General features: G+C 46.8%; 1 protein-coding gene across 6 annotated transcripts in view; it reads right to left on the reverse strand.

The window, feature by feature from the left end:
• Nucleotides 1–553: 553 nt before the first annotated feature.
• Nucleotides 554–19,680, reverse strand: part of HK2 (hexokinase 2) — a 61,239-nt gene continuing 42,112 nt past the window's right edge. For 5 of the 6 annotated variants that reach the window (XM_082356960.1, XM_082356957.1, XM_082356962.1 and 2 more), the window contains 12 exons: nt 19,474–19,657; nt 16,898–17,053; nt 14,973–15,206; nt 13,519–13,823; nt 12,031–12,179; nt 11,656–11,775; nt 8,476–8,571; nt 7,928–8,027; nt 7,643–7,826; nt 6,175–6,330; nt 4,732–4,965; nt 554–2,864 (listed from right to left, as the gene is read on the reverse strand). In XM_082356960.1, coding sequence (XP_082213086.1) covers nt 2,720–2,864; nt 4,732–4,965; nt 6,175–6,330; nt 7,643–7,826; nt 7,928–8,027; nt 8,476–8,571; nt 11,656–11,775; nt 12,031–12,179; nt 13,519–13,823; nt 14,973–15,206; nt 16,898–17,053; nt 19,474–19,657 — 2,063 coding nt within the window. In that variant the 3' untranslated portion in view covers nt 554–2,719. The remainder of the gene's footprint in view (nt 2,865–4,731; nt 4,966–6,174; nt 6,331–7,642; nt 7,827–7,927; nt 8,028–8,475; nt 8,572–11,655; nt 11,776–12,030; nt 12,180–13,518; nt 13,824–14,972; nt 15,207–16,897; nt 17,054–19,473; nt 19,658–19,680) is intronic. The other variant, XM_082356961.1, reaches the window with a different exon arrangement.

The following is a 19,680-nucleotide window of genomic DNA, read 5'->3' on the forward strand; positions in this document are numbered from 1 at the left end:
TAGCCTTGATCTGCCTCCCCCTTCAGTTATTGTCAAACAGGGCCATGTGAAAGTCAGTGGGTATCACTAGGAACTTGTGAGAAGTTTATTTCCTAGGTTTGTATTTTGCTTATTAGGGAGAGGGTTTGAAAGACTGTAAGGATAGGACAGAGGCAAGTGCTTTTTAGATGTTCATATAAGTAAGGGCTTTATATCCTGAATGTGAATCACATATGCCCATACAGAGACTACCCAAAGTCCCTAAGGGTTCTGCTACATCTCAGTCAAACTGTTTAAACAGTAGACTGCTGGGCCAGCCATGGTTCTTCAGTGGTGCTTGAAATCTAGGGGCTCAAAGACGGCCTAGGAAAAGTCATCTACCTTCCCGTTCCACTGGGACTGTGTTTCTGGAGTGAGAAATACCTGGGGTCAAGGCCAAGTGTTAGCTACATGCCTGTCAAGCACATATAGTCAAAATCAAAACACTCATCAACTACTGAGATGGGCCAGGAAGTACTAATATGCTCGAAAGATGACTGCACTCTTGAAAAATGCTCATGAATCACACACTGAATATTTTGAAAAATGTTAAAATTTATTAATAGTTAACATCACACAGTTAATTCAACTAGTTCTTTATTGTACATGACAACATCTTCATTAGACTGAGGGCTCAAGGATTTGAGATGATCTGCTATTGAGCACATCCCAGCCAAAGACTGAGAGTCAACGTATTTACATGGGCAAAGCAGCGTCAGCAAGGAACTGTCACCTAACTGTGGGAACACAAACATTCAAACTGCATTTTCCAGCTTTCCTTTTTGGAAACCAACGACACATCTTAAATGGCCACACACACAGCTCTACCTTTTAAAAATGTGCAATTTCATAGATGGTGCCTAATTTTCAAGTTTAAAAGTTAAGATTCATTTCTATTTCTTGGGCGTCCTTTAATGATACACAAATCTAGACACTGTTCTCAGTACAAGTTTGATAAATGTGCAAAAACTGGGTGCTATTGAGTCGTGTCTTTCCATTTTTCTGTTTTGATCCTTGTATCCTACTCAACATTGTTAAAAGGCCATCCCCTCTTTATTATGAAGTATTCAGGTTTAACGTGTGGGGGTGTGATCATTTTAGGGCAGAAGTGGGCTTTCAGATTCAGAATTAACTGTACTCTAAACAGCAGGGTAAGGAAGGTTTTATGTCTCCCCTCACCACCACCCCCACAACCCCGCACCAAGCAGTTTGAAATAAACACTTCTTGTAAAAACAGGTCAGCGTAGGGAAGTCTGTGGACAACACCTCTTGTAGAACATTTACAAAACAAACCAAAGGCGAAGTTTGCTAGGAGGGCACAAATCCACCAAAAGTGTTGTCCCTGAAGTTTTGTTTGTTTGATTGTTTGTTTTGTTTGGGTTTGCTATTAACAATTAGACAATTTTTTAAATGTTTTTGGTGGCTTCCTTTATCTTGTTAGAGAGGTTTAAAATATTAATAACTGCCCTAAGAATGAAGATTTCTAAGCAGAGTCTATTTGAAATGATTCCTGTTTCCTTTGTTAACATCTCATGTAATATGGCTCCAGGAAAGTCCCTAGATTGAGCAGCCAGTTAGTGTGGTTTCTTCAATCCATAGCCCCAGCCTCCTTCACTCTGTCCCCAGCCACCTTCCAAGTTTCTGAGTCTGCAGGGAAAGGAGGAGCTGGCAAGGAGCTGCTTGGCCATTCGCTCACCCTAAAGAGGCTTTCCTTCTTTTCCTGCAGATGAATGAGGTATTTCTAATAACCAATCAGAATCTTCATCTTCCATCTTTTAACTACACTGTTCTACTAATGAGACCCTGTGTATTTACAGACATAACAAATTAACATATAAATACGTTACATACAACTGATCATTACGTACAGTGTCAAAATGAAGGAGCAGATGTACTTCATGAACTAAATAAATTTCAAATATAAATTAAAATGAAAATACAGTGCTTCCACTTCTGCAGGAAAAAATTTTTAAACAGACCAAAAAGTCTTCCCTCCCCCAAAGGTCCACTGCTTATGGATGACTTGTGAACCCACAAGGAGATGTGACAACAAGCCCACTCACAGGACTCTTGGCTTTGGTTTTGCTTGCTCAGACTCAGGATGCTTTGATTCCAGGAAGAGCATCCACTGGAACCCACTAGGCAAATGCTTAAAGATGAGGTTGAAGAGGGGCTGCCACATGGTTATCCATGGGTTTCGCCTCCATTGCTGCCCCTCCTCCTTGCCTATGGGAGAATCAGGCTCAAGTCAGTGGAGACCTCCCAGATCTCTGAGAGGAGAAATAGCATCAACTTCCAAGCTGGGGGATGCTCTCCACCTAGAAATGTCATGTTCAGGCTCCAAGGTGAAGCAACCATATTTTTTCATTAGTGTCCCCACCCTGTAGGATTATACAGAGACATGGAATTTGGCCAGGGGGATTACTAAAGGTTAAATTTTTTTTTTCAAGTTTTAAGAGAACCAATGGTAATGGTTGTGACAAGTGTGAACAAATCCTTACTTCCAATTGTATTTATCTCAGGAGGGCTAAGCCTTGGGTACCAAACTCTACAGTGAGTAGACAGAGACAAAACCCAGTCCAATAAGGTCCTCTCTGCCAAGGAAAAGCCAAGGGGTCTGTCTCTGACACAAGGGGATCAAGTTATAATTTAAAGCAGGAAAGAAGGGAAACCAGAGGAAGTCCTTCCAATTTCAGGGGCTCTACCGCTGTCCAGCCTCTCGGATGCGGCAGGCCACAGCAGTGATGAGAGCCGCCCCCTTCCCGCTGCCATCCTCCGACTCCAGGAAGGACACATCACATTTTGGAGCCAAGTCCTTCACTGTCTCATGCATGACTTTGGCAAAGCTGGAAAAGTTGGGAAGAAGACAGAAAAAATACCTTAGTCACAACTGATTTGTGTCCTCAGAGATGGGACCCTAAGAAGTGATGCTGGAAACCCAGGAATAATTGAGATGGGAAAGAGGATGACAGCTACCATGTATTAAACACTATGTATTGTGTTTCAGAAAACTGAAGCTTGGAGAGACTAGCAACATGCCCAAATTCTATGTCACAGTGGGCAAGTGGGAAGCTAAGAGTCAACTCTAGGACAAAAGTCTGAGATTCTGGCAAGCTGTGTTCTTAAAACTAAGCAGTGAAAGAGAAGTTCAACAGTCGTGGACGTCACAAGCATACCTTGCAGCAGTGTATATATAACCTGTTCATCAACTCTGGAGGGAAGGATGAAGCGCCACATGTGTGATATTCTATTTTCCAGAGGTATTAACTCACATCAGACTCATATCTAACCCGAAATGTCATTAAAGGCAAAAGGAGCAGACTTAGGAGGGTGTGTTGAGAGATGACAGAAATCACAGATTCTTCCTGATATGGGACTAGAGAAAGAGACCGTTCATCATCATCTCCCCACCATAGCATGGACAAGTTGCTCCTCCCCATCTGCAGAGCTGAGAACAGAGGCTCCTAACATCAAGCCCCAGTGCTGGTGGCTGGACTTCTGTCCCCCTTCCGACCCTCACTTGGGACTGAGGTTCCTATTTTCACAATGACACTGATCATCAACAAGAGAAACTTGGAACTTCTCAAGGTCCAGTCTTTTCACTAACTGTGTAGACTCTGGGCAAGTTTCTCAGCTCCCTGAAACAATCATGGTGACAGCAGGTGACAATTCAATCGATGAGTCTCTCCATCCTACCTCATGTCCAGGCAAGGGGCACAGCTCTATTCTTTTAACTTTTAGTTGAAGAGCTTCTAGGGGAGAGGGACTGAGACACTTCCTAATTTTAAAACAATTTATTCAACATATGCAAGTGAGGGAAGAAAGGAGAAGAGAAATAGTGATGAGAGGAGAAAAGGGAGAAGAGATGGAGAAAGGCAGGAAAAAGAGTAAAAAGAAAAGGGAATTCAGTACTTCCATACCACGGGTGAGGGTGGAAAACTTCTTCTACAGAGGGCCAGACGATAGGTATTTTGAGCTCTGTAGGTCATATGGTCTGCTGTTATAGCCAAAAGCAGCCATAGACAACACATAAACAAGTGGGCATGGCTGTATTCCAGTAAAACTTTAGTTACAAAAATACTTGTGGCTATAATCTGCCAACCCCTACCCTAGACTGTAGAAAAAAATCTTGATCCAGAGTTCCAGCATACATTTACTAGAATGTTGACAGGAGCACTGCTTGTAACAGTCAAAACCTAGAAATAACCCAAGTATTCATCATTAGAATAAGTTATAGTATAGTCATTCAAAGGTATGCTATACAGCTTTGAAAATTAATTAACTATGATTGCAGACTTCAATGTGGATGCATCTCAAAACCATAAATGTGGTGTGAGAAAAGCCAGTCACAAAAGAAAAGATGTCATATGGTAAGTTCAAAATTAAGTAAAACTAAACAATGTAGATGCATACATAGATATATGTAGGGGGAAAAGAAAGCAAGACTTAATCACCACAGCACTCATTCATGGTAGGGGTGAGTGAAGGGTGCATTTGGGAGGGGCTCACAGGGGGCTTCCAAGCTGGCTGGTAAAACACAGACCTACTTCTAGTTATTAATCTTTAAACTATAATATATATATTATATACACTCTTTGGAATGTCTGATAATTTGCCATAAAATAAAGAGAGAGAGAGAGAAAGGAAAGCAAGGAAAGAATGGTGAGAAAGAGGGAGAAAGATGGGCAGGAAGAGTGGAGATCAGGCACTCACTGAGGATGTAGCTTGTAGAGGGTCCCGTCCACGCCCACTGTCACTTTGAGGGTGTCCAGCCCACGGTTCTCTCGTATTTTGTCCACCACGGCGGCCATGCCTGCACCACAGAGCTGGGCTGCCCGCCGCGCCACCACAGTGCACACCTCCTTGACAATGATGCTGTCATCACAGGTGCTCTCAAGCCCTAAGTGGTGCAGGATGGCGCGGACCTGCAGCAGGGCCAGGCAGTCACTGGGCCAGGAGGAGACAGTGAGTGGTCAGTCACATACCTAGAGGGCCTGGTGGCCTGCCACGCCGGCGCCTGGCTCCTTCATCAGGAACGGTTCTGGGGGACCTGGCCTTCCGAGAGCTGGGGGTAAAAGCCACTGCCCCTGAGAGGTGGTTCCGTTCTTAAACTCAGTTCAGGAACTAGTGCTCATCTCACTGGTCCTCACAGAGAGAACACGAAGAAACAGCTCCTTATGCCACTTTGCCCAGGCAAGGTAGGGCACTGCTGCTACAAAACTGACACTCAAAACAAAAGGAAATTCACCGTCCATGTATTCCACTTATTTGGAAATATTGACAGTAAAGACAGTGATGATGCTCTTATGCGACAGCTTTCAGTTGCAAAGCCCTTTTCTGTCCAGTCTCTCATTGTTCACAGGTCAGCAGGACAAGCATCACCCACCAACATTAAATGCCTGTTCTATTTCTACTCCCCCACTCTGGGTGGTCTGAAATCTACTTGTGCACTATTTATGAAACAAAGGTAAATAAAACTATAAGAAGAAAATAAACAGACATGCAAACTAGAACAATATTCTATTCACTGGTGCAGATGCCCTAGGGCCCCACTCATGTACGCCAACCAGTTCCTGTTTTCCTATATGCATGAGAGTAATAATGACACAGCATTAATTTTTAAAAGGCTCTGAAAATCAGTATTCTAATTTGGAGCAGACTTCTCCACCATTAGACTGGAGGAAGAAGGCTTTGCTTTAATGAGCCGCCACAAGGCATGTTTCTGCATTGCCTGACGTGCCAACCTCACTCAATCCTGGTTGCCTTATTACTGCAGCCAGCAGTTAAGAAGAACCCTTTTGCCAAGCATAAGTGCTTCAGTGGGTTATCTTCCTCTGTGCATTCCAATTTACATTCTATGAGCAGCTATATTTCTTTCTACCTTTGAAATTGGTCTAAAACCCAACAATACTTCTTTGCACAGGCTCATCCAGCTTACCGTGATTTTTCATGAGAATATTACATATTTTCCCTTAAAATGCCAACTGTTCATAACGTACTTTAAAACAACACTATATAGATACAAACATGTGAGCTACTAAACTGACCTTTATGTAAGTCACACCCTGATCTTACCTGAACTGTGGAAATCCCAGCTTGTCTGTCCATGAAAAGGAGGATATACAGTCCATCCTATTCCAGGCCCTAAATTCTCACCTCTCAATCTGAGACAGGAACTTGGTTTCAAAGATTCCCCGTGTCTTGAGCCGCTCCGAGATGCGGCCACGGAAGAGCAGCCCATGCTTGGTGAAATCGATGAGGATGTTACGAACAATTTCGCCCAAGTACATGCCACTGATCATTTTCTCGAACCTGCAATGCAGGTAATGTTCATGGAGGTTAAGAAGGAAGGTGGTGGGATGTGCTGAGATACACCAGCTCAGTCACCCCCATTGCATTAGAAGGTAGAGGGCATACAGATTCCCCTTCGTGGGAAGGAAATGCTATTTGACTCACTGAGGCAGGATTCCTGGCATCCACACATACTGACTCATAGCCTTCGGTAAAATGTGTCCTGAGGCCCAAGGGGTTCCCTGAGATTGACCCCATTTTATGGTTTCATTTCCCTTCCAAGGCTTATTCCCAACTCGTCAAGAAGGAATGCACACCCAAACCCCACCACACTTCCAGAAGGGTAAGATGCTGTCTTAATGCCCTGCGTTGCTGAGAATTTAGCATGTTTTCTCTTCAGCCTAATCACTTATTGCTCAAGTAACTAGTGCCAGCTGGAGACCCCTGTTCTGGCCACTAGAATGAAACATGACTACTCAATGGCGTGAGGGTCTTCTGGCTCTACCTAGTGCCTTTAAAAGTCAATGTTCTCAGTTTCAACCAAAACCCCATCATCATTCAATCTTGTCTTACTCCAGCCTGTTTCTTTCATTAATGTTGCCTGCCTGGCTCCTGGAGGCATTTTAGCCTGTGACCTCTACTGTAAACAAATATTTTGCAAAGTATATTCTGCAGAAGTATGGTCCCTGATTAATCTAGTTAGGAAACACTACATGCAACCTCTTCCTAATGGGATCCCACCATACCAGGGGCTTTGTGATGCTGGGTCTACCCCCTTGTCCAGTATGACAGTAGAGGGTGCTATATACTGGATGGATGGAGGAGAAAGAGGTTTGCTCCTATTGCTTCCTATTCCTATCTGCCTCACCCCAGCAATGCTTCTTCACCCTGATGGCAGCAGGTGGTTCAACTGTCTGTTTTTCCTCAAGTTCCAGATCTAGGTTTTAATACTCTCTCCCACCTGTTCTCCTAGTCCTCAGGGTAGGAGCTGATTGCTACATGTACTAACTGCTCCTCAGCATCCCTTTTTGTCTTTGCATCCCTCTAAAACCTCTGTGACCCATTCCCTATATGAAATTCTCCTTGCAACATAACTGTTGTGATTTGTTTTCCCAACTGGACTTCATGAGCATCACAGTCCAGCAGGGGGAAAAGGACTTAACCCAGAACTTTCCAGATGTATTTGACAAGAAGCCTTTCCAAAGAAATCTCTTCTATTAACATCTCAAGAGAATGAGTGTCCTGGGATTTGCTGTTGTGGAGGACCTGATCACTCATCACTGTTCAGCTCTGAGATGAACATACCAGGGCCTGCATGCAGTTGGGTACCTACCTCTGTTTGCCAGCGTTGAGGGAAAGTTCATCCACAGCTGCATCAAATTCTGTGCGGAAGTCATCTAGGCATCCATTGTCCCCGAAGGCCCCCCACTCCATGTTGACACACATCCGCCCCTCTTCCCCTTCCACCAGCTCAACATTCCGCATCTCCTCCATGTAGCAGGCATTGCTGCCTGTGCCTGCCAATCAAGAGATGTCAGTCAGGGCCTCACTCTGCACTTTCTGCCCTCCCACCCTAGGCTGCGTGTCTCCACACAGGAAGGACAGCCCAAGTCCTTACCAACAATGAGGCCAACTTCACAGTGAGGGTCTTCATAGCCACAGGTCATCATAGTCCCAACTGTGTCATTCACCACAGCAACCACATCCAGGTCAAACTCCTGAGAGCAACAGCAGATCCCAATCCACAAATGAACCACAATATTCTCCCTTCAGACCCTTGCAAGGGAGATTTAAATGTATCTAAAACTTATAAGGCAGGGTTCATTTTCTCTACTCAAATATCACCTCTTCAGAGACCTTCCCTGGTTATGCTATTTAAAAGACTGCCCTTTCCCAACCCACTCACTCTGTCCTCACCCAACTTCATTCTCCTTCATAGCTCAAGAGCACCTGACATTAGCTCATGGGTTTGTTTACATAACAAGAGCTTTCTGCGGGCGTTCCTGAATCCCCAGTTGCCAAGAGCAGGGCTTGACACACAGTGTACACTCACCAACTGCTGAAGGACTAGGTTAACTCTCCCTTTGACCAACACAACTGCACTTAACACTTCCCCCAGCTCTGAACACACAGATCACTTCGGGCCTCATGTCACGCCTCTCCCACCTCTCGCCGGTGGATGGCTTCCTTCAGCAGTGTAACCACGTCCTCACCCTCGCAGCCAGATGCCTTGAAGCCTTTAGTCCACTTGAGGAGGATGCTCTAAAAATCACACATGGGCAGGGATGTGGATATCAGAGAAGGGCTCCTGGGTCATTTTCTAGTCCACAACCTCACAGGTTATATAGATGCCCTTTAAAAACCAATCATCTCACCCACAAATTATTCTAAACCTGTTTCACCTGCTAGGAGTGCCTACTATGCAACAGGTACTGGGCTAAGCACAACCCATGTGTTACAACATTTAATCCTCACAGCACTTTTGTGAAATGTTGATCATTATCATGCCCATTTTACAGGTAACTGTAGCTCTGGAGTAACTTGCCCAAGGCCTACAGCTTGGAAGAGAGGAGGACTCACCCCCAGGCCCACCAATTCCAATGGATGGGCTCATAAGCACCATACGACTGCCCCTGCCAAGGAACTAAGTTCTATACGCTTGTTTCTTTCACTGGGAAAAGCAGTTTGCCCTGTACATCGTACAGAGGGGCAGGTTTGTGTATCCAAATTTTCAAACTCTAGTACGAAGTGAACAAGTACCCTTTGCAGTGTCACAGGGCCCTCCAGGAGCAGATACATGGTGGCTTTGAATATGGGGGACTGTTTCATATACTGTTCCCTGGTTCCCTCTTTGCTGCCATAGCCCATCAGGGAACAAGCATCAAGGACCCCCAGGCCCCCTTCCTGAGAGGTCAGAACCTATAAGTGGGCTGTGTGCTCACTATCCACCCACTTGTATGGTTTCTCCACGACTTGCTTGGTTGTTTATATCAACCAGCCTGGCATTTCATGGACCAGGAGTTTGGTCTCACAAGTCCCGCTGTGTTCAGATCCCAGGAAATTCGGAAAAACAAAGTACAATCTCAGCAGTGGCCTGGTTTACACACCCACATCCAAACAACTATGTGCTTATCTCCACCTGATTTTCTTGTCTACAAATTAGCTTGACGTCTCTGATGAAATTTTGTATTTGGCACTTTCAAGCGTACAGAATGTTCAAATTACATTATTGCAGGTGGTCCTTAATAATAAGACATAGAGAGGCCCCAACAGCTGAGGAGAACTGCCCGTGGCCACCAGCTAATCCAGGCAGCTTGAGGCCTCTGGACCTCAGCACCTGCTGGTTTTCCCATCAACAGGGTGATCTCAGCAGAGCAGAATCCAGCTTACAGACAGAACAACAGACAAAACCCAGCTTCTGCTTCGTTTGTTCTTAGTTTTCACAGTTCTAGACTGAATACATGCTCCTTACAGAAACTTAGAACATATGGTATAAAGTCCAATACAATGACCTGGAATTTTACAATTCAAGCACTAACAGAAACAGTTAACATGCCTTGGGAGCCACCAGATAAATATATAAACATATATACCTGTTGCTATACTTGAAAAGTAAGATAGTGTCTGTTAAAAATATTTCAGTAGGAAAAGTCTGGAAGCATATACACTGCAATGTTATGTTTTTATCTTCCTATTAATCACGTTTTGTATATTTCTATATTATAGAGATTATACGTTTCTTAAAAATATTTTTTTAGTCTTACCACCAGTGTTCTCCCAAATCATTGAAATTTCTTGAAAAAACTAGTTGCTGATATGAGGCAGTGAATGACTCATGATTTAACTATTTCCTAACTGTTGGACAACTTGGTTTGTTTCTAATGACTGTTACAATAAGCAATGTTTCATTAAATATCACATAAATATTTATACACATGTTTGATAAGTCCTTTTGGTAAATTGACGCAAATGTGAAGGCTTTAAAAACCAAGGCATTGACACTGAAAAAAATAATATGTTGAGACAAAGAAGTTGGAAAGCTAAAAGCAATACTGGACTAGTTAACACTGGACAAATGTTAACAGATGTTGGGAAATACTGGATTAGGCAGGGTTTTTATTGCAGGACTTCCTAAAACCTTTCCTGTGCTAGTGCACGTGGTGAATTTAACTCTCAGAAGGGAGGAGTAGGAGGCATTTACAAAACTCAACTGAGCAACGTAAGGCCTGCTGCTCCAGGGACCCTGTTGGAAATGCAGGCCTTTTCCCGCCACTGGGCCAAGCCCACTGTACCTATGACTGTTCCCACCTACATGCCTTTCTCCATACTGCCAGGCCTGCCTGCCTTTCTTCCTCAGCAACTCATTCTTCTGACCAAGTATTCCTCATGCCCTCCAGGTATGTGCTCAGATTAACATCATCCTCAGGGCTTCATCATTCCACTGCTGCCACATTCCAAAGAGCAGCTCTTGCTTTTCTGAGCTTGCTTCCTCAGTCCAGTTTGTTTGCAAGCACCTATAGCAGGAACCATGCCCATTGTACCCTGGCAACTCCATCCACAGCATATGTCCACCTGTACCAAGCATGTAAGCTTCTAGAACACCGATCGAGACAGAGAGAAACAACTGCTTAAATAAGAGTATTCTGATATCTAACATACCAATCATCTGCCTTGAGTAAGCCTAGGCATTGCCTACTCAGCTCTGCTACACTTCAACACACCCATGTCCAGGATATGTGAGAGCACCAGCTCTTCAACCACCTGCTTCATTCATCCGAGGCAAGTTGACAGGGAAATGAAAAGCAAAGGTGACACTAGAGAAACACCAGGGCAGCCAAGGGAGATGGAGTGAAATGTCCTGAGCCCAAAACAGGAGCCTCAGAAGCAGCTGAGCATAATCGACAGCATGGACTCAGGTGTCAGGAAACCGGAATGAAATCATGGCTTAGCCACTCCCAAGCTATATGACCTGCAAGATATTTGGCATCTCCGTAGACATTGTTTTCCTTTCTGCAAAACGGGTATACAAACACCTACCTTATATGGTTGCTGTAAGGGTTAAATGAGATTACGCACACAGGAAGCCTAGGAGTACCTCGCATAAAATGCTTTAAAAATGTCAGTTGTTGATATTATTAGCATCATCATCATTATCCCAAAGATTGTTACCTGCTTGACCTCTACCAGCTCTGATTTGCTCATTCCCATCAACAAGTCCTTCCCCATGACTGGTCACTCATGCCCTTGTTTTCTTCCTCTCAGCTCAGCATTCTCCCCTGCTCGAAACTCTGGCTGGTTCAGAGTCAGTACAGCCCATAGGAGAGCCCTCCAGGAAGGCACTATTACCTCGTCCAGGCTGTTCTGCTGGCAGGGGAAGGAGAAGGTGAAACCCAGAGGCAGGGACACGCCCTTCATGCCCATGTACTCAAGGAAGTCGGCAATGCACTGGACGATGTGGTCAAAGAGCTGCAAGGAGAAATTGGGCTCTGAGAGGGGGAACCCTGGCCCAGGCAGGCTGCCCCACCAGGGTCTGAGCACCAGCTCGAGGCCTCCACCCAGGAGAAACACCAGCTCAGGCACACACCTAAGCAAAGGCCAGCCCAGGGCCCTAGCCCATGTAGCCCTCCCCAGGAACACGGGTGAGCAGAGAAAGCACTGTCCTCCCAGGTGAGAAGTGGGTGTCTCCTGGGGTCCCCTCTCAGAGGTGCCACCCTGCCTCACCTCATCCCCTGTGCCATGCATGACCTCCCGCGGGATAGAGTAGATCTTGTTGTGCATCTCCACTCCACGTCGCTTCCCATTCCGCACGCGCACCAGCAGGACCCGGAAATTGGTACCCCCAAGGTCCAAGGCCAGGAAGTCACCTTTCTCTGGAAAATAAGCCCAGGAAGATGATGCATCTTCCTGATGTTTAGAGTGACAGTCTAAACACCTTCCCCTAATGGGGAGCTCTCCCAGGAGACCCTGGACAACCTCAGGGTGATGGACTGTGAGCTCCACCTAATGATATAGAAAATAAGATCCCTGGGGCCAGAAACCTGCTGGCTCCTTGTGGTTCTCAAATGAATTCAAGTTGTGGGGCCCCAGGAGTCACAATGAGCTCCAGAGCTCCAGAACACAGGAAAGAAATGGTGATACAGTATACTCCAAAATTTCCAGACATGCCACTTGTACTAAATCAAAGGCCACCTTATATAAGTTTCTAGAATACAGAAGGAACAACAGAGTCCAACTCTTTAAAGGAAACTGAAGGGAAATTTTTCTAGAATGAGAAAACCCTCCTTTTTAGGACAGTCACAACGCACTACGTGTGTCACACACAGTTTCCATGCAACCCTCAGGCAGCCCTAAGAGGGAGGCTTTGCATTCCCCTCTACGGAGGAGAGAGATCTGGCTGTGCTCAGGGCCACACAGCCGGAAGATGGTAGAGCTGGGACTGAGTCCCAGTCTCCAGCTCTGGAACCTGTACCAGCTGTACCACACTGGCCTGGTCAATGATCATTTTTCTGAATTGCGAAAAGACCTCCATTTCTTAGATTGCAAGACCTAGAGCAGGGGTCAGCAATCTTTTTCTGTAAAGGGCTGGGCAGTAAACATTTTAGGCCTTATGAGCCATAGTCCCTGCTGCAACCATCCAACTTGGCCATGGTAGCACAAAGCAGCCATAAACAGCATGTAGGCAAATGGGCATGGCTGTGTACTAATAAAACTTTATTTACAGAAATAGGCAGTGGGTCAGATTTAGCCCATGGACCTCAGTTTGCCAACCCCTGGCCTTATAAGAGCTAGCCCCGGAACCAAAATTCCTGATTTGAATCCCAGCTCTGCCATTTTTCTAGCTGTGTGAAGTTGGGCAGGTTTCTTAATTTCTGTGTGCCTAGGTTTTGTGCAAAACATAATAGCTTGTTAACAAACAAAATTAACTACTAATCTCTGTTAACAGTTAAAAATTAAATGAATTGATATGTCTAGAATGCTTAGAGAAGCATTTGACACATAGTAAGCATTCATTAAGTATTTACTATTATCACCATTCAGTTTTAGCAGAGGAATGCCTTGGTTGAGACCACTGAACACTAGAATTTCCCAGTACTATAGCTGAAGAAACACGGTCAACAATCTGGCCTGAACACCCAATGCTAAGGCTAAGGGAGTCCTCCCACAGCGATTGAACCCTGTGGTGAGCTGGGTGGCAGCCCTGCCGCATACCTGTGCCATCAGGGGTGGCACACACATAGGTGGGCAGCATCTTGACGGGGGCAATGGTGTGAGTCTCCTTGCTCAGACCTCGCTCCATTTCTACCTTCATCCTCCTCTTGACCTCCAGCAGCTGCTCACGGCTCAGCTTCAGAGGCTCCAGGGTCTTCTGGCGGGCTCGGTGTTGATCGACCAGCCGGTAGGCCACTGCTGTCACCATGGCTGCCCCCTTGCCACTGCCATCCTCAGAGCGGAGGAACCGGATGTCGCAGTCAGGCACCAGGCGCCGCACGGTCTTGTGAAGACGCTTGGCGAAACTGCAGTCACAGACGTGGGGTAAGAGGTGGGTGTCCACAGTTAGAGTCAATGGTACAAATGGTTGGGGCAGTAGCTCACCACCTCAGCCCAAATGACACCCTAAACATCCTCTCCCTACTCCTTCCCAAGTTAAGGGTCACTGTATAAAAGCTCAGATATTCAACTGCGACCACCCTGCTAAAAGGAAGGGTGGCCTTCTGGGAAGCCAGTGTCACCTGCATGCACTCACAGAAGACCCCCTTCCCATAGGCCACAGTTCCTTTGCCCAACTTATCAGCCTCAGGTGATTCTGACACCAACTACTATTCATGTTTCATCCTTCATTTCATTAGATGCTGCCTATGAAAGACCCAAAAAGGAAAAAGTCAAAATGCTCTTCTGGACTTTGGCCTCTCTTTGGCCCATTTCTGCCAACAACCCTAGAGGTGTCTGAACAGCTAAAGGTAATAGGTGTGTTCAGCAAGAAATTCTTGTGTGGTGGCTGCTTGGAGCCATGGTCTCCAGGGCCTCGCTACTCCAAGTGTGGCCTGTAGGCCACCAGCATCGCTGGGGGCTGCTAGAGATACAGGATCTCAGGCTGAACCCAGACCTTCTGAATCAGAATCTGCCTCTTAACAAGATCCCCAAGTAATTCGTGTGCACTTTAAAGTTTTTGGAGCTTTGGACTAGGAGCCTAGGGAATGGAATGGCTGAGACCTTCCACATCTACCTTCAGTTAATGAAGGCCCATTGACCTGGCACTCATATCAGGTGAAAATGATGGGATAGTAAGTGGGCACAACTGAGAGAAATCCTTCAGGTCCCAACTGAAATTTGAGTATTTCAGCACTTATGACCAAGGGATCAAAACATGGAGGGCAGGGCAGGATCAAATCAATACCCAGGTGAGCCAGAGAAGCTGGAAATAAGAGGGTGCAGAAAAAGAGCCCCTAGAAGCCAGGAGAGCTCTGAGTAAAGCCCTAGTTGGCAGCCTTCAGAAGTAGCCTCCACCCACGCCAAGGAAAACACACTCCCAGCTCCTGCTTGCCCCACTGGGAGCTTTTATTCTACAAAGAACCTCAACTCTATGGTCCATCTCCACCACCCCACAGTGCAAAACAGGGTTCCTGTAGAGTCAGGCCTCTCAGAGGCCCCGAATGCTGGCTCACTGGGGATGCTTCTTGTAGACAGAGCCGTCCACCCCGATGGTGGAGCGCAGCCGCTCCTCGCCCTTGTTCTCCTTGATGCGCCGCAGTACGGCTGCCAGCGTAGCCGCACACAGGCTGGCTGACCGTGTGGACACAATCTGGCAGACCCGGTGAGTGGCCACACAGTCCTCCCGTGTCGGGTCCAGGCCCAGCCGCACCAGGATCTCGCGGGCCTTCTGGATGCCATCCTTCTCCCTGGGAAACAGAAACAGCGTGTGGGCAGGGGTTCACTCACTGTGGTCAGTGGGAGGGGTATGTGGGCCGACAAAGAAAGCCCTCGGCTCCAGCAAACACCATGTCCCAGGGAGGGCAGACACCCACCTCACTGCTCTGTCCACCTATGGGGGGGGAAAGCAGTGAACAAGGAGGAGAGGAAAGCACAAGCTGAGCTCCTCTCCCAGACAGACAGACACACACACACACACACACACACACACACACACACACACACACACACAGAGTACTTCAGGTGCCCATTTTTCCCCCAGTGAGAACAACTAATTTTTCTCACGCACATCCTATGGGAGGACAAGGCCCTGGTCTTGGGGCTTTACGCACCAAGTTGTGTGTGTGTGAGTTTGCCTTTCTCAGGTTAGTGGGAATGGTGTCCCTCTGACCACAGGAATCCAGCTGTGGAGCCCATCCTATTTTCTCTCTATAAGGCAGTCAGAGTCTATTGCACTTTACAATGGAGTCAGCACTGCTTTACCTTGCGTCTAAAGACGGTGATAAAGGGTTGATGCTATGAGATTAGCCCTCTTCTTAGGGGAACTAAGTGCCACACAAATATGAGTACTGTCATCCCCTCCAACTTTAACAAGTAGGTACAGTTCCTTCAAGAATTCCACTTAAGGGCTTCCCTGGTGGCGCAGTGGTTGGGAATCTGCCTGCCAATGCAGGGGACACGGGTTCGAGCCCTGGTCTGGGAGGATCCCACATGCCGCAGAGCGGCTGGGCCTGTAAGCCATGATTACTGAGCCTGCGCGTCTGGAGCCTGTGCTCTGCAACAAGAGAGGCCGCGATAGTGAGTGAGAGGCCCGCGCACCGCGATGAAGAGTGGCCCCTGCTTGCCGCAACTGGAGAAGGCCCTCGCACAGAAACGAAGACCCAACACAGCCAAAAATAAAATAAATAAATAAATTTTAAAAAATGAATTCCACTTAAAACAAAGTCATTTGAACTGTCTCACTGCTCTCTTTAGCACCAAGATCACCTCCTCTCCACCATCTGGTCCCTGAGACAAGGCCTCGTCAGGCGACAAGTGGAAGTCTCAAGAACAGGAAACCAGACCCAACCCTTTGGATATTGTTAACTGAAAAACAAAAATCAGGCCATCCTCACTCCCACTCCTGCCACTCTGTGAAGATGCAGGTAGGCCTCAGCCCTACCTTTTGGAAATAAATGGGTCAATCTCGGGGCCATCCAAGGACCTATTTTTCTGTTATGAAGCAGGGGTCAGGACAGAGCCCTTTTTGAAAATCACCAATGGGGAATGAAATGTCAGAGCTTCAGGAGAAGGGAAAGGAAGTAGATGCAAGTGAGTCATTAAAGGACCCACAGGGAGCCTCCAGCATTAAGCTTAGGTCTCTGGGCCAGGCAGGAACACAAGTGCAAAAACGTGAGTCCCTGCATGGGGGCCAGCTGTCCCCAGCACCATGAGTCACTTTGGTAGTCAGCACGTTCAAAACAGACAAGAGTGGAGACTATCTGGCCAGTGACATCAAGCCACAGGCCTGCCATGTGAGGCCCCGGCCTCACACTGGGTGAGACCCTCCTGCCATCCACATTTGAAGGGTCAAGGGCCCGTCCCGTGCGTCTTCCTCATTCCCCAGCCACCTGTCCACCCTTCTGGGGTCCCAGTGAACAGAGAAGGACCCGAAGCTTACCCTTCAATATCTGAAACATCTTTGGTCTCAAAGTGGCCTGTGGCGAGGAGTTCAGGGCTGAGCTTCCCCCCAAACAGCAGCTCCTCCTTGGCCATCTTCACTAGGATAAGCCTCACCAGCTCCCCCATGTACATTCCACTGATCATCTTCTCAAATCTGCAGGGAGATACACACCAAAAAAATTAAGTCTCTGCTGCCAATGAACTCGCAACTTCCTTGTGGAAGCAACACGCACACACGTGGGGTTGATGCAGAACAAAGCACTAACTTGTGTGGCACTGACTAGGAGTGAGAGGTGTAGAGAAGTGATGGTATTTCCTTCTCTAGCAAATAAATGCTCTTTTAAAATGAAATCTTATGTAGAACCTCAATATTTATTTACAAGAGGAAAAAAAAGAGGTCAATCTGATTAAATTTGGGGCACAGGGCCAGCAACTCATCACCTCACACTGTCCCTCCCCTTGCAGGCCATTTGTGGATTCCTGAGAAAACTGTGAAAACAACCTGGGGTGGGAGGATGATGAGGCAAGAGTAGAAGGACAGGTTGGGACAGATGAGAAGGAGTACCAAATGTCAGGTGGTCTTGGGAATCTGGGAGTGAGACATGTTGGAAGTTTCCGAGGAGAAAGGTGACAGGATAGCTGAGAGGGCAGTTGGGTAATTTATTTTTTCAACACTAGGTGACACTGTTTTCTTTACAAGATCGTCTTTCTGGCTTAGATATGTGACAGGAGAAACCAAGCCCTTACAATTCTTTCTAGCAAAAAAGGTCTTTTCTTGGTATCTTAGAAAGGATCTAGGTCCTAGAGAGAGGAGGCACACAGGGCCTTGGGGCACTAATCTACGAAGGCCTTCAGAGAAGGCCCAGAGCAGGGGTGTGGATGGGATTCCGATATCACCTGGTGCAAACTAAAGAGAGGAAGCCGGGCCCTCGGGAAGTGACTTGCTCAAGACCCAAAGCCAGGTATGGCAGAACCGGAGCTAAGTGGAGAGCTGGCAAAACTGCCTGAGCAGAAGGTATGTTTAAAATGTTTAAGCACCAGCACAGGCACGCTGCCTGAGAGGTAGCCCAGCTTCAACAGTAAGGAACTCACAGGTCTGCTTCTGCACCTTCTCCAAAATAGCTGGTTCTATGACAGATAGGGGAGGGGGCCAGTGGGGCTCTGAAGTGTGAGTGGTAAAAGTTTTTATTTCAGTTTTTAAAAACACTTTGTTTCAGTCAATGTTTGGAAAATATTTATTTAGAAACATATAAAGAGTGAAAAAAAGCTCCTCCTCAAGCCCAATAATAACTTCAGGGACAGCTGACACGTTGGTACGTGTCCTCCCAGCACTTTTTTTCTTTTTGAGCAGTTTTTTCAGTCCATGAATTTCTCACCAGCCATGGCAGACACAGACAGTCTATGAAATGGACGCATGTTTCAACATGTGAGAGAAGCTTGTGACTTAAATAAACTGTGCTTTGAGGAAGCAAGGACTCCCCCTGTAAAGAAAAGGACTCTCTTTTATAAAGCTGGTTTATAGGGTTGGATTTTCCTCTCCAAGCAGGGATTGGTACTAGAAGATTTCCTACAACAGTCACAACACCAGTAAGACCAGAGTGGGCCTGGGAATTCCCTGGTGGTCCAGTTGTTAGGACTCCACGCTTTCACTGCTGAGGGCCCCTTTCAGTCGCTGGTTGGGGAACTAAGATCCCGCAAGCCTCGAAAAAAAGACCAGAGAGGGCCTGATTGCTCAAAGCGTTTTGTAACTGCCTTCAGAGCTTGCAGCAATCCCTGTTTCAAGATCTTTAATAAGGACATTGGGCAAATGTTTGTGAGAGTGAAATAATGTTTTGTAAGAATCAAAAGTAACTAAAAACCAAGTCTGACCAGGTTGGAGAGACTTCAGGGGTCCAAAATGCTAGAGCCCCTCCTCCAGGCCACTCCAGGATCCTGGCTGGACCACAGGTCCAGGGGAGGTGGCCAAATGGGCTCCTTAACCAACTTTTCTACAGGCCTTGGGTCTGGCTACGGCTGGAGCGGGAAGCCCTGGGACTGCTGTGACCCAGCCTAGCTCATAATAGGCAATGCTGCAGGAGTCTGAGTCAGAACCTCAGCCAGTAATTAGGAGCCAACTCTCACAGCCTCATCCCCTGGGCAGTGACAGAGCTGGGAACTACGAAAGGAGCTTTCAGATCCCTAATCTTTGCCATCTCAACATGACTTCTTATGTGGTGCACAAACTGTTTCTATGGACAGCTTACAAACTGAAGATGGAAAGAAAGAGCAGGGCCGCACACTTAGAATATGAAGAATACAACCTTCTAAAATGACTGCTCTGAGAGACCCAGTCAAATCATTACCCATAATCTGTTTTGTCTGCTTGCTCTATCTTTTTTAGAGCCATCTCAGCAACTGATAGTCACAATGTATTAGTAAGCACAATATTCCCATAAAGCAGTGGGTGTCTTGGCAACTTTTGGGGGCTATAAGTTTGGAAAGTAAAAATGAGAACCACCCCCTGGCCCTGGTCAGCCCCCACCTCAGCTCTGGAGCCCACCCCTTGCGCCCACTGCACACAGGGTGGCTGCTCACAGTTGCTTCCCGGGGTTCAGAGAGCCCATGTCGATCTCCTGGTCAAACTCCGTGCGGATGTCGTCAAGTGCGCCGTCATCCCCAAAGGCTCCCCACTCCATGTTGATACACATACGGCCCTCGTCACCCTCCACCGTGTCGATGTGGCGCATCTCTTCCATGTAGCAAGCATTGCTGCCCGTGCCTGGACAAAATAAGGAACTGCTC

Source organism: Balaenoptera borealis (genome assembly GCF_965194805.1).
Source record: "Balaenoptera borealis genome assembly, chromosome: 15".
Classification (NCBI taxonomy): Eukaryota; Metazoa; Chordata; class Mammalia; order Artiodactyla; family Balaenopteridae; genus Balaenoptera; species Balaenoptera borealis.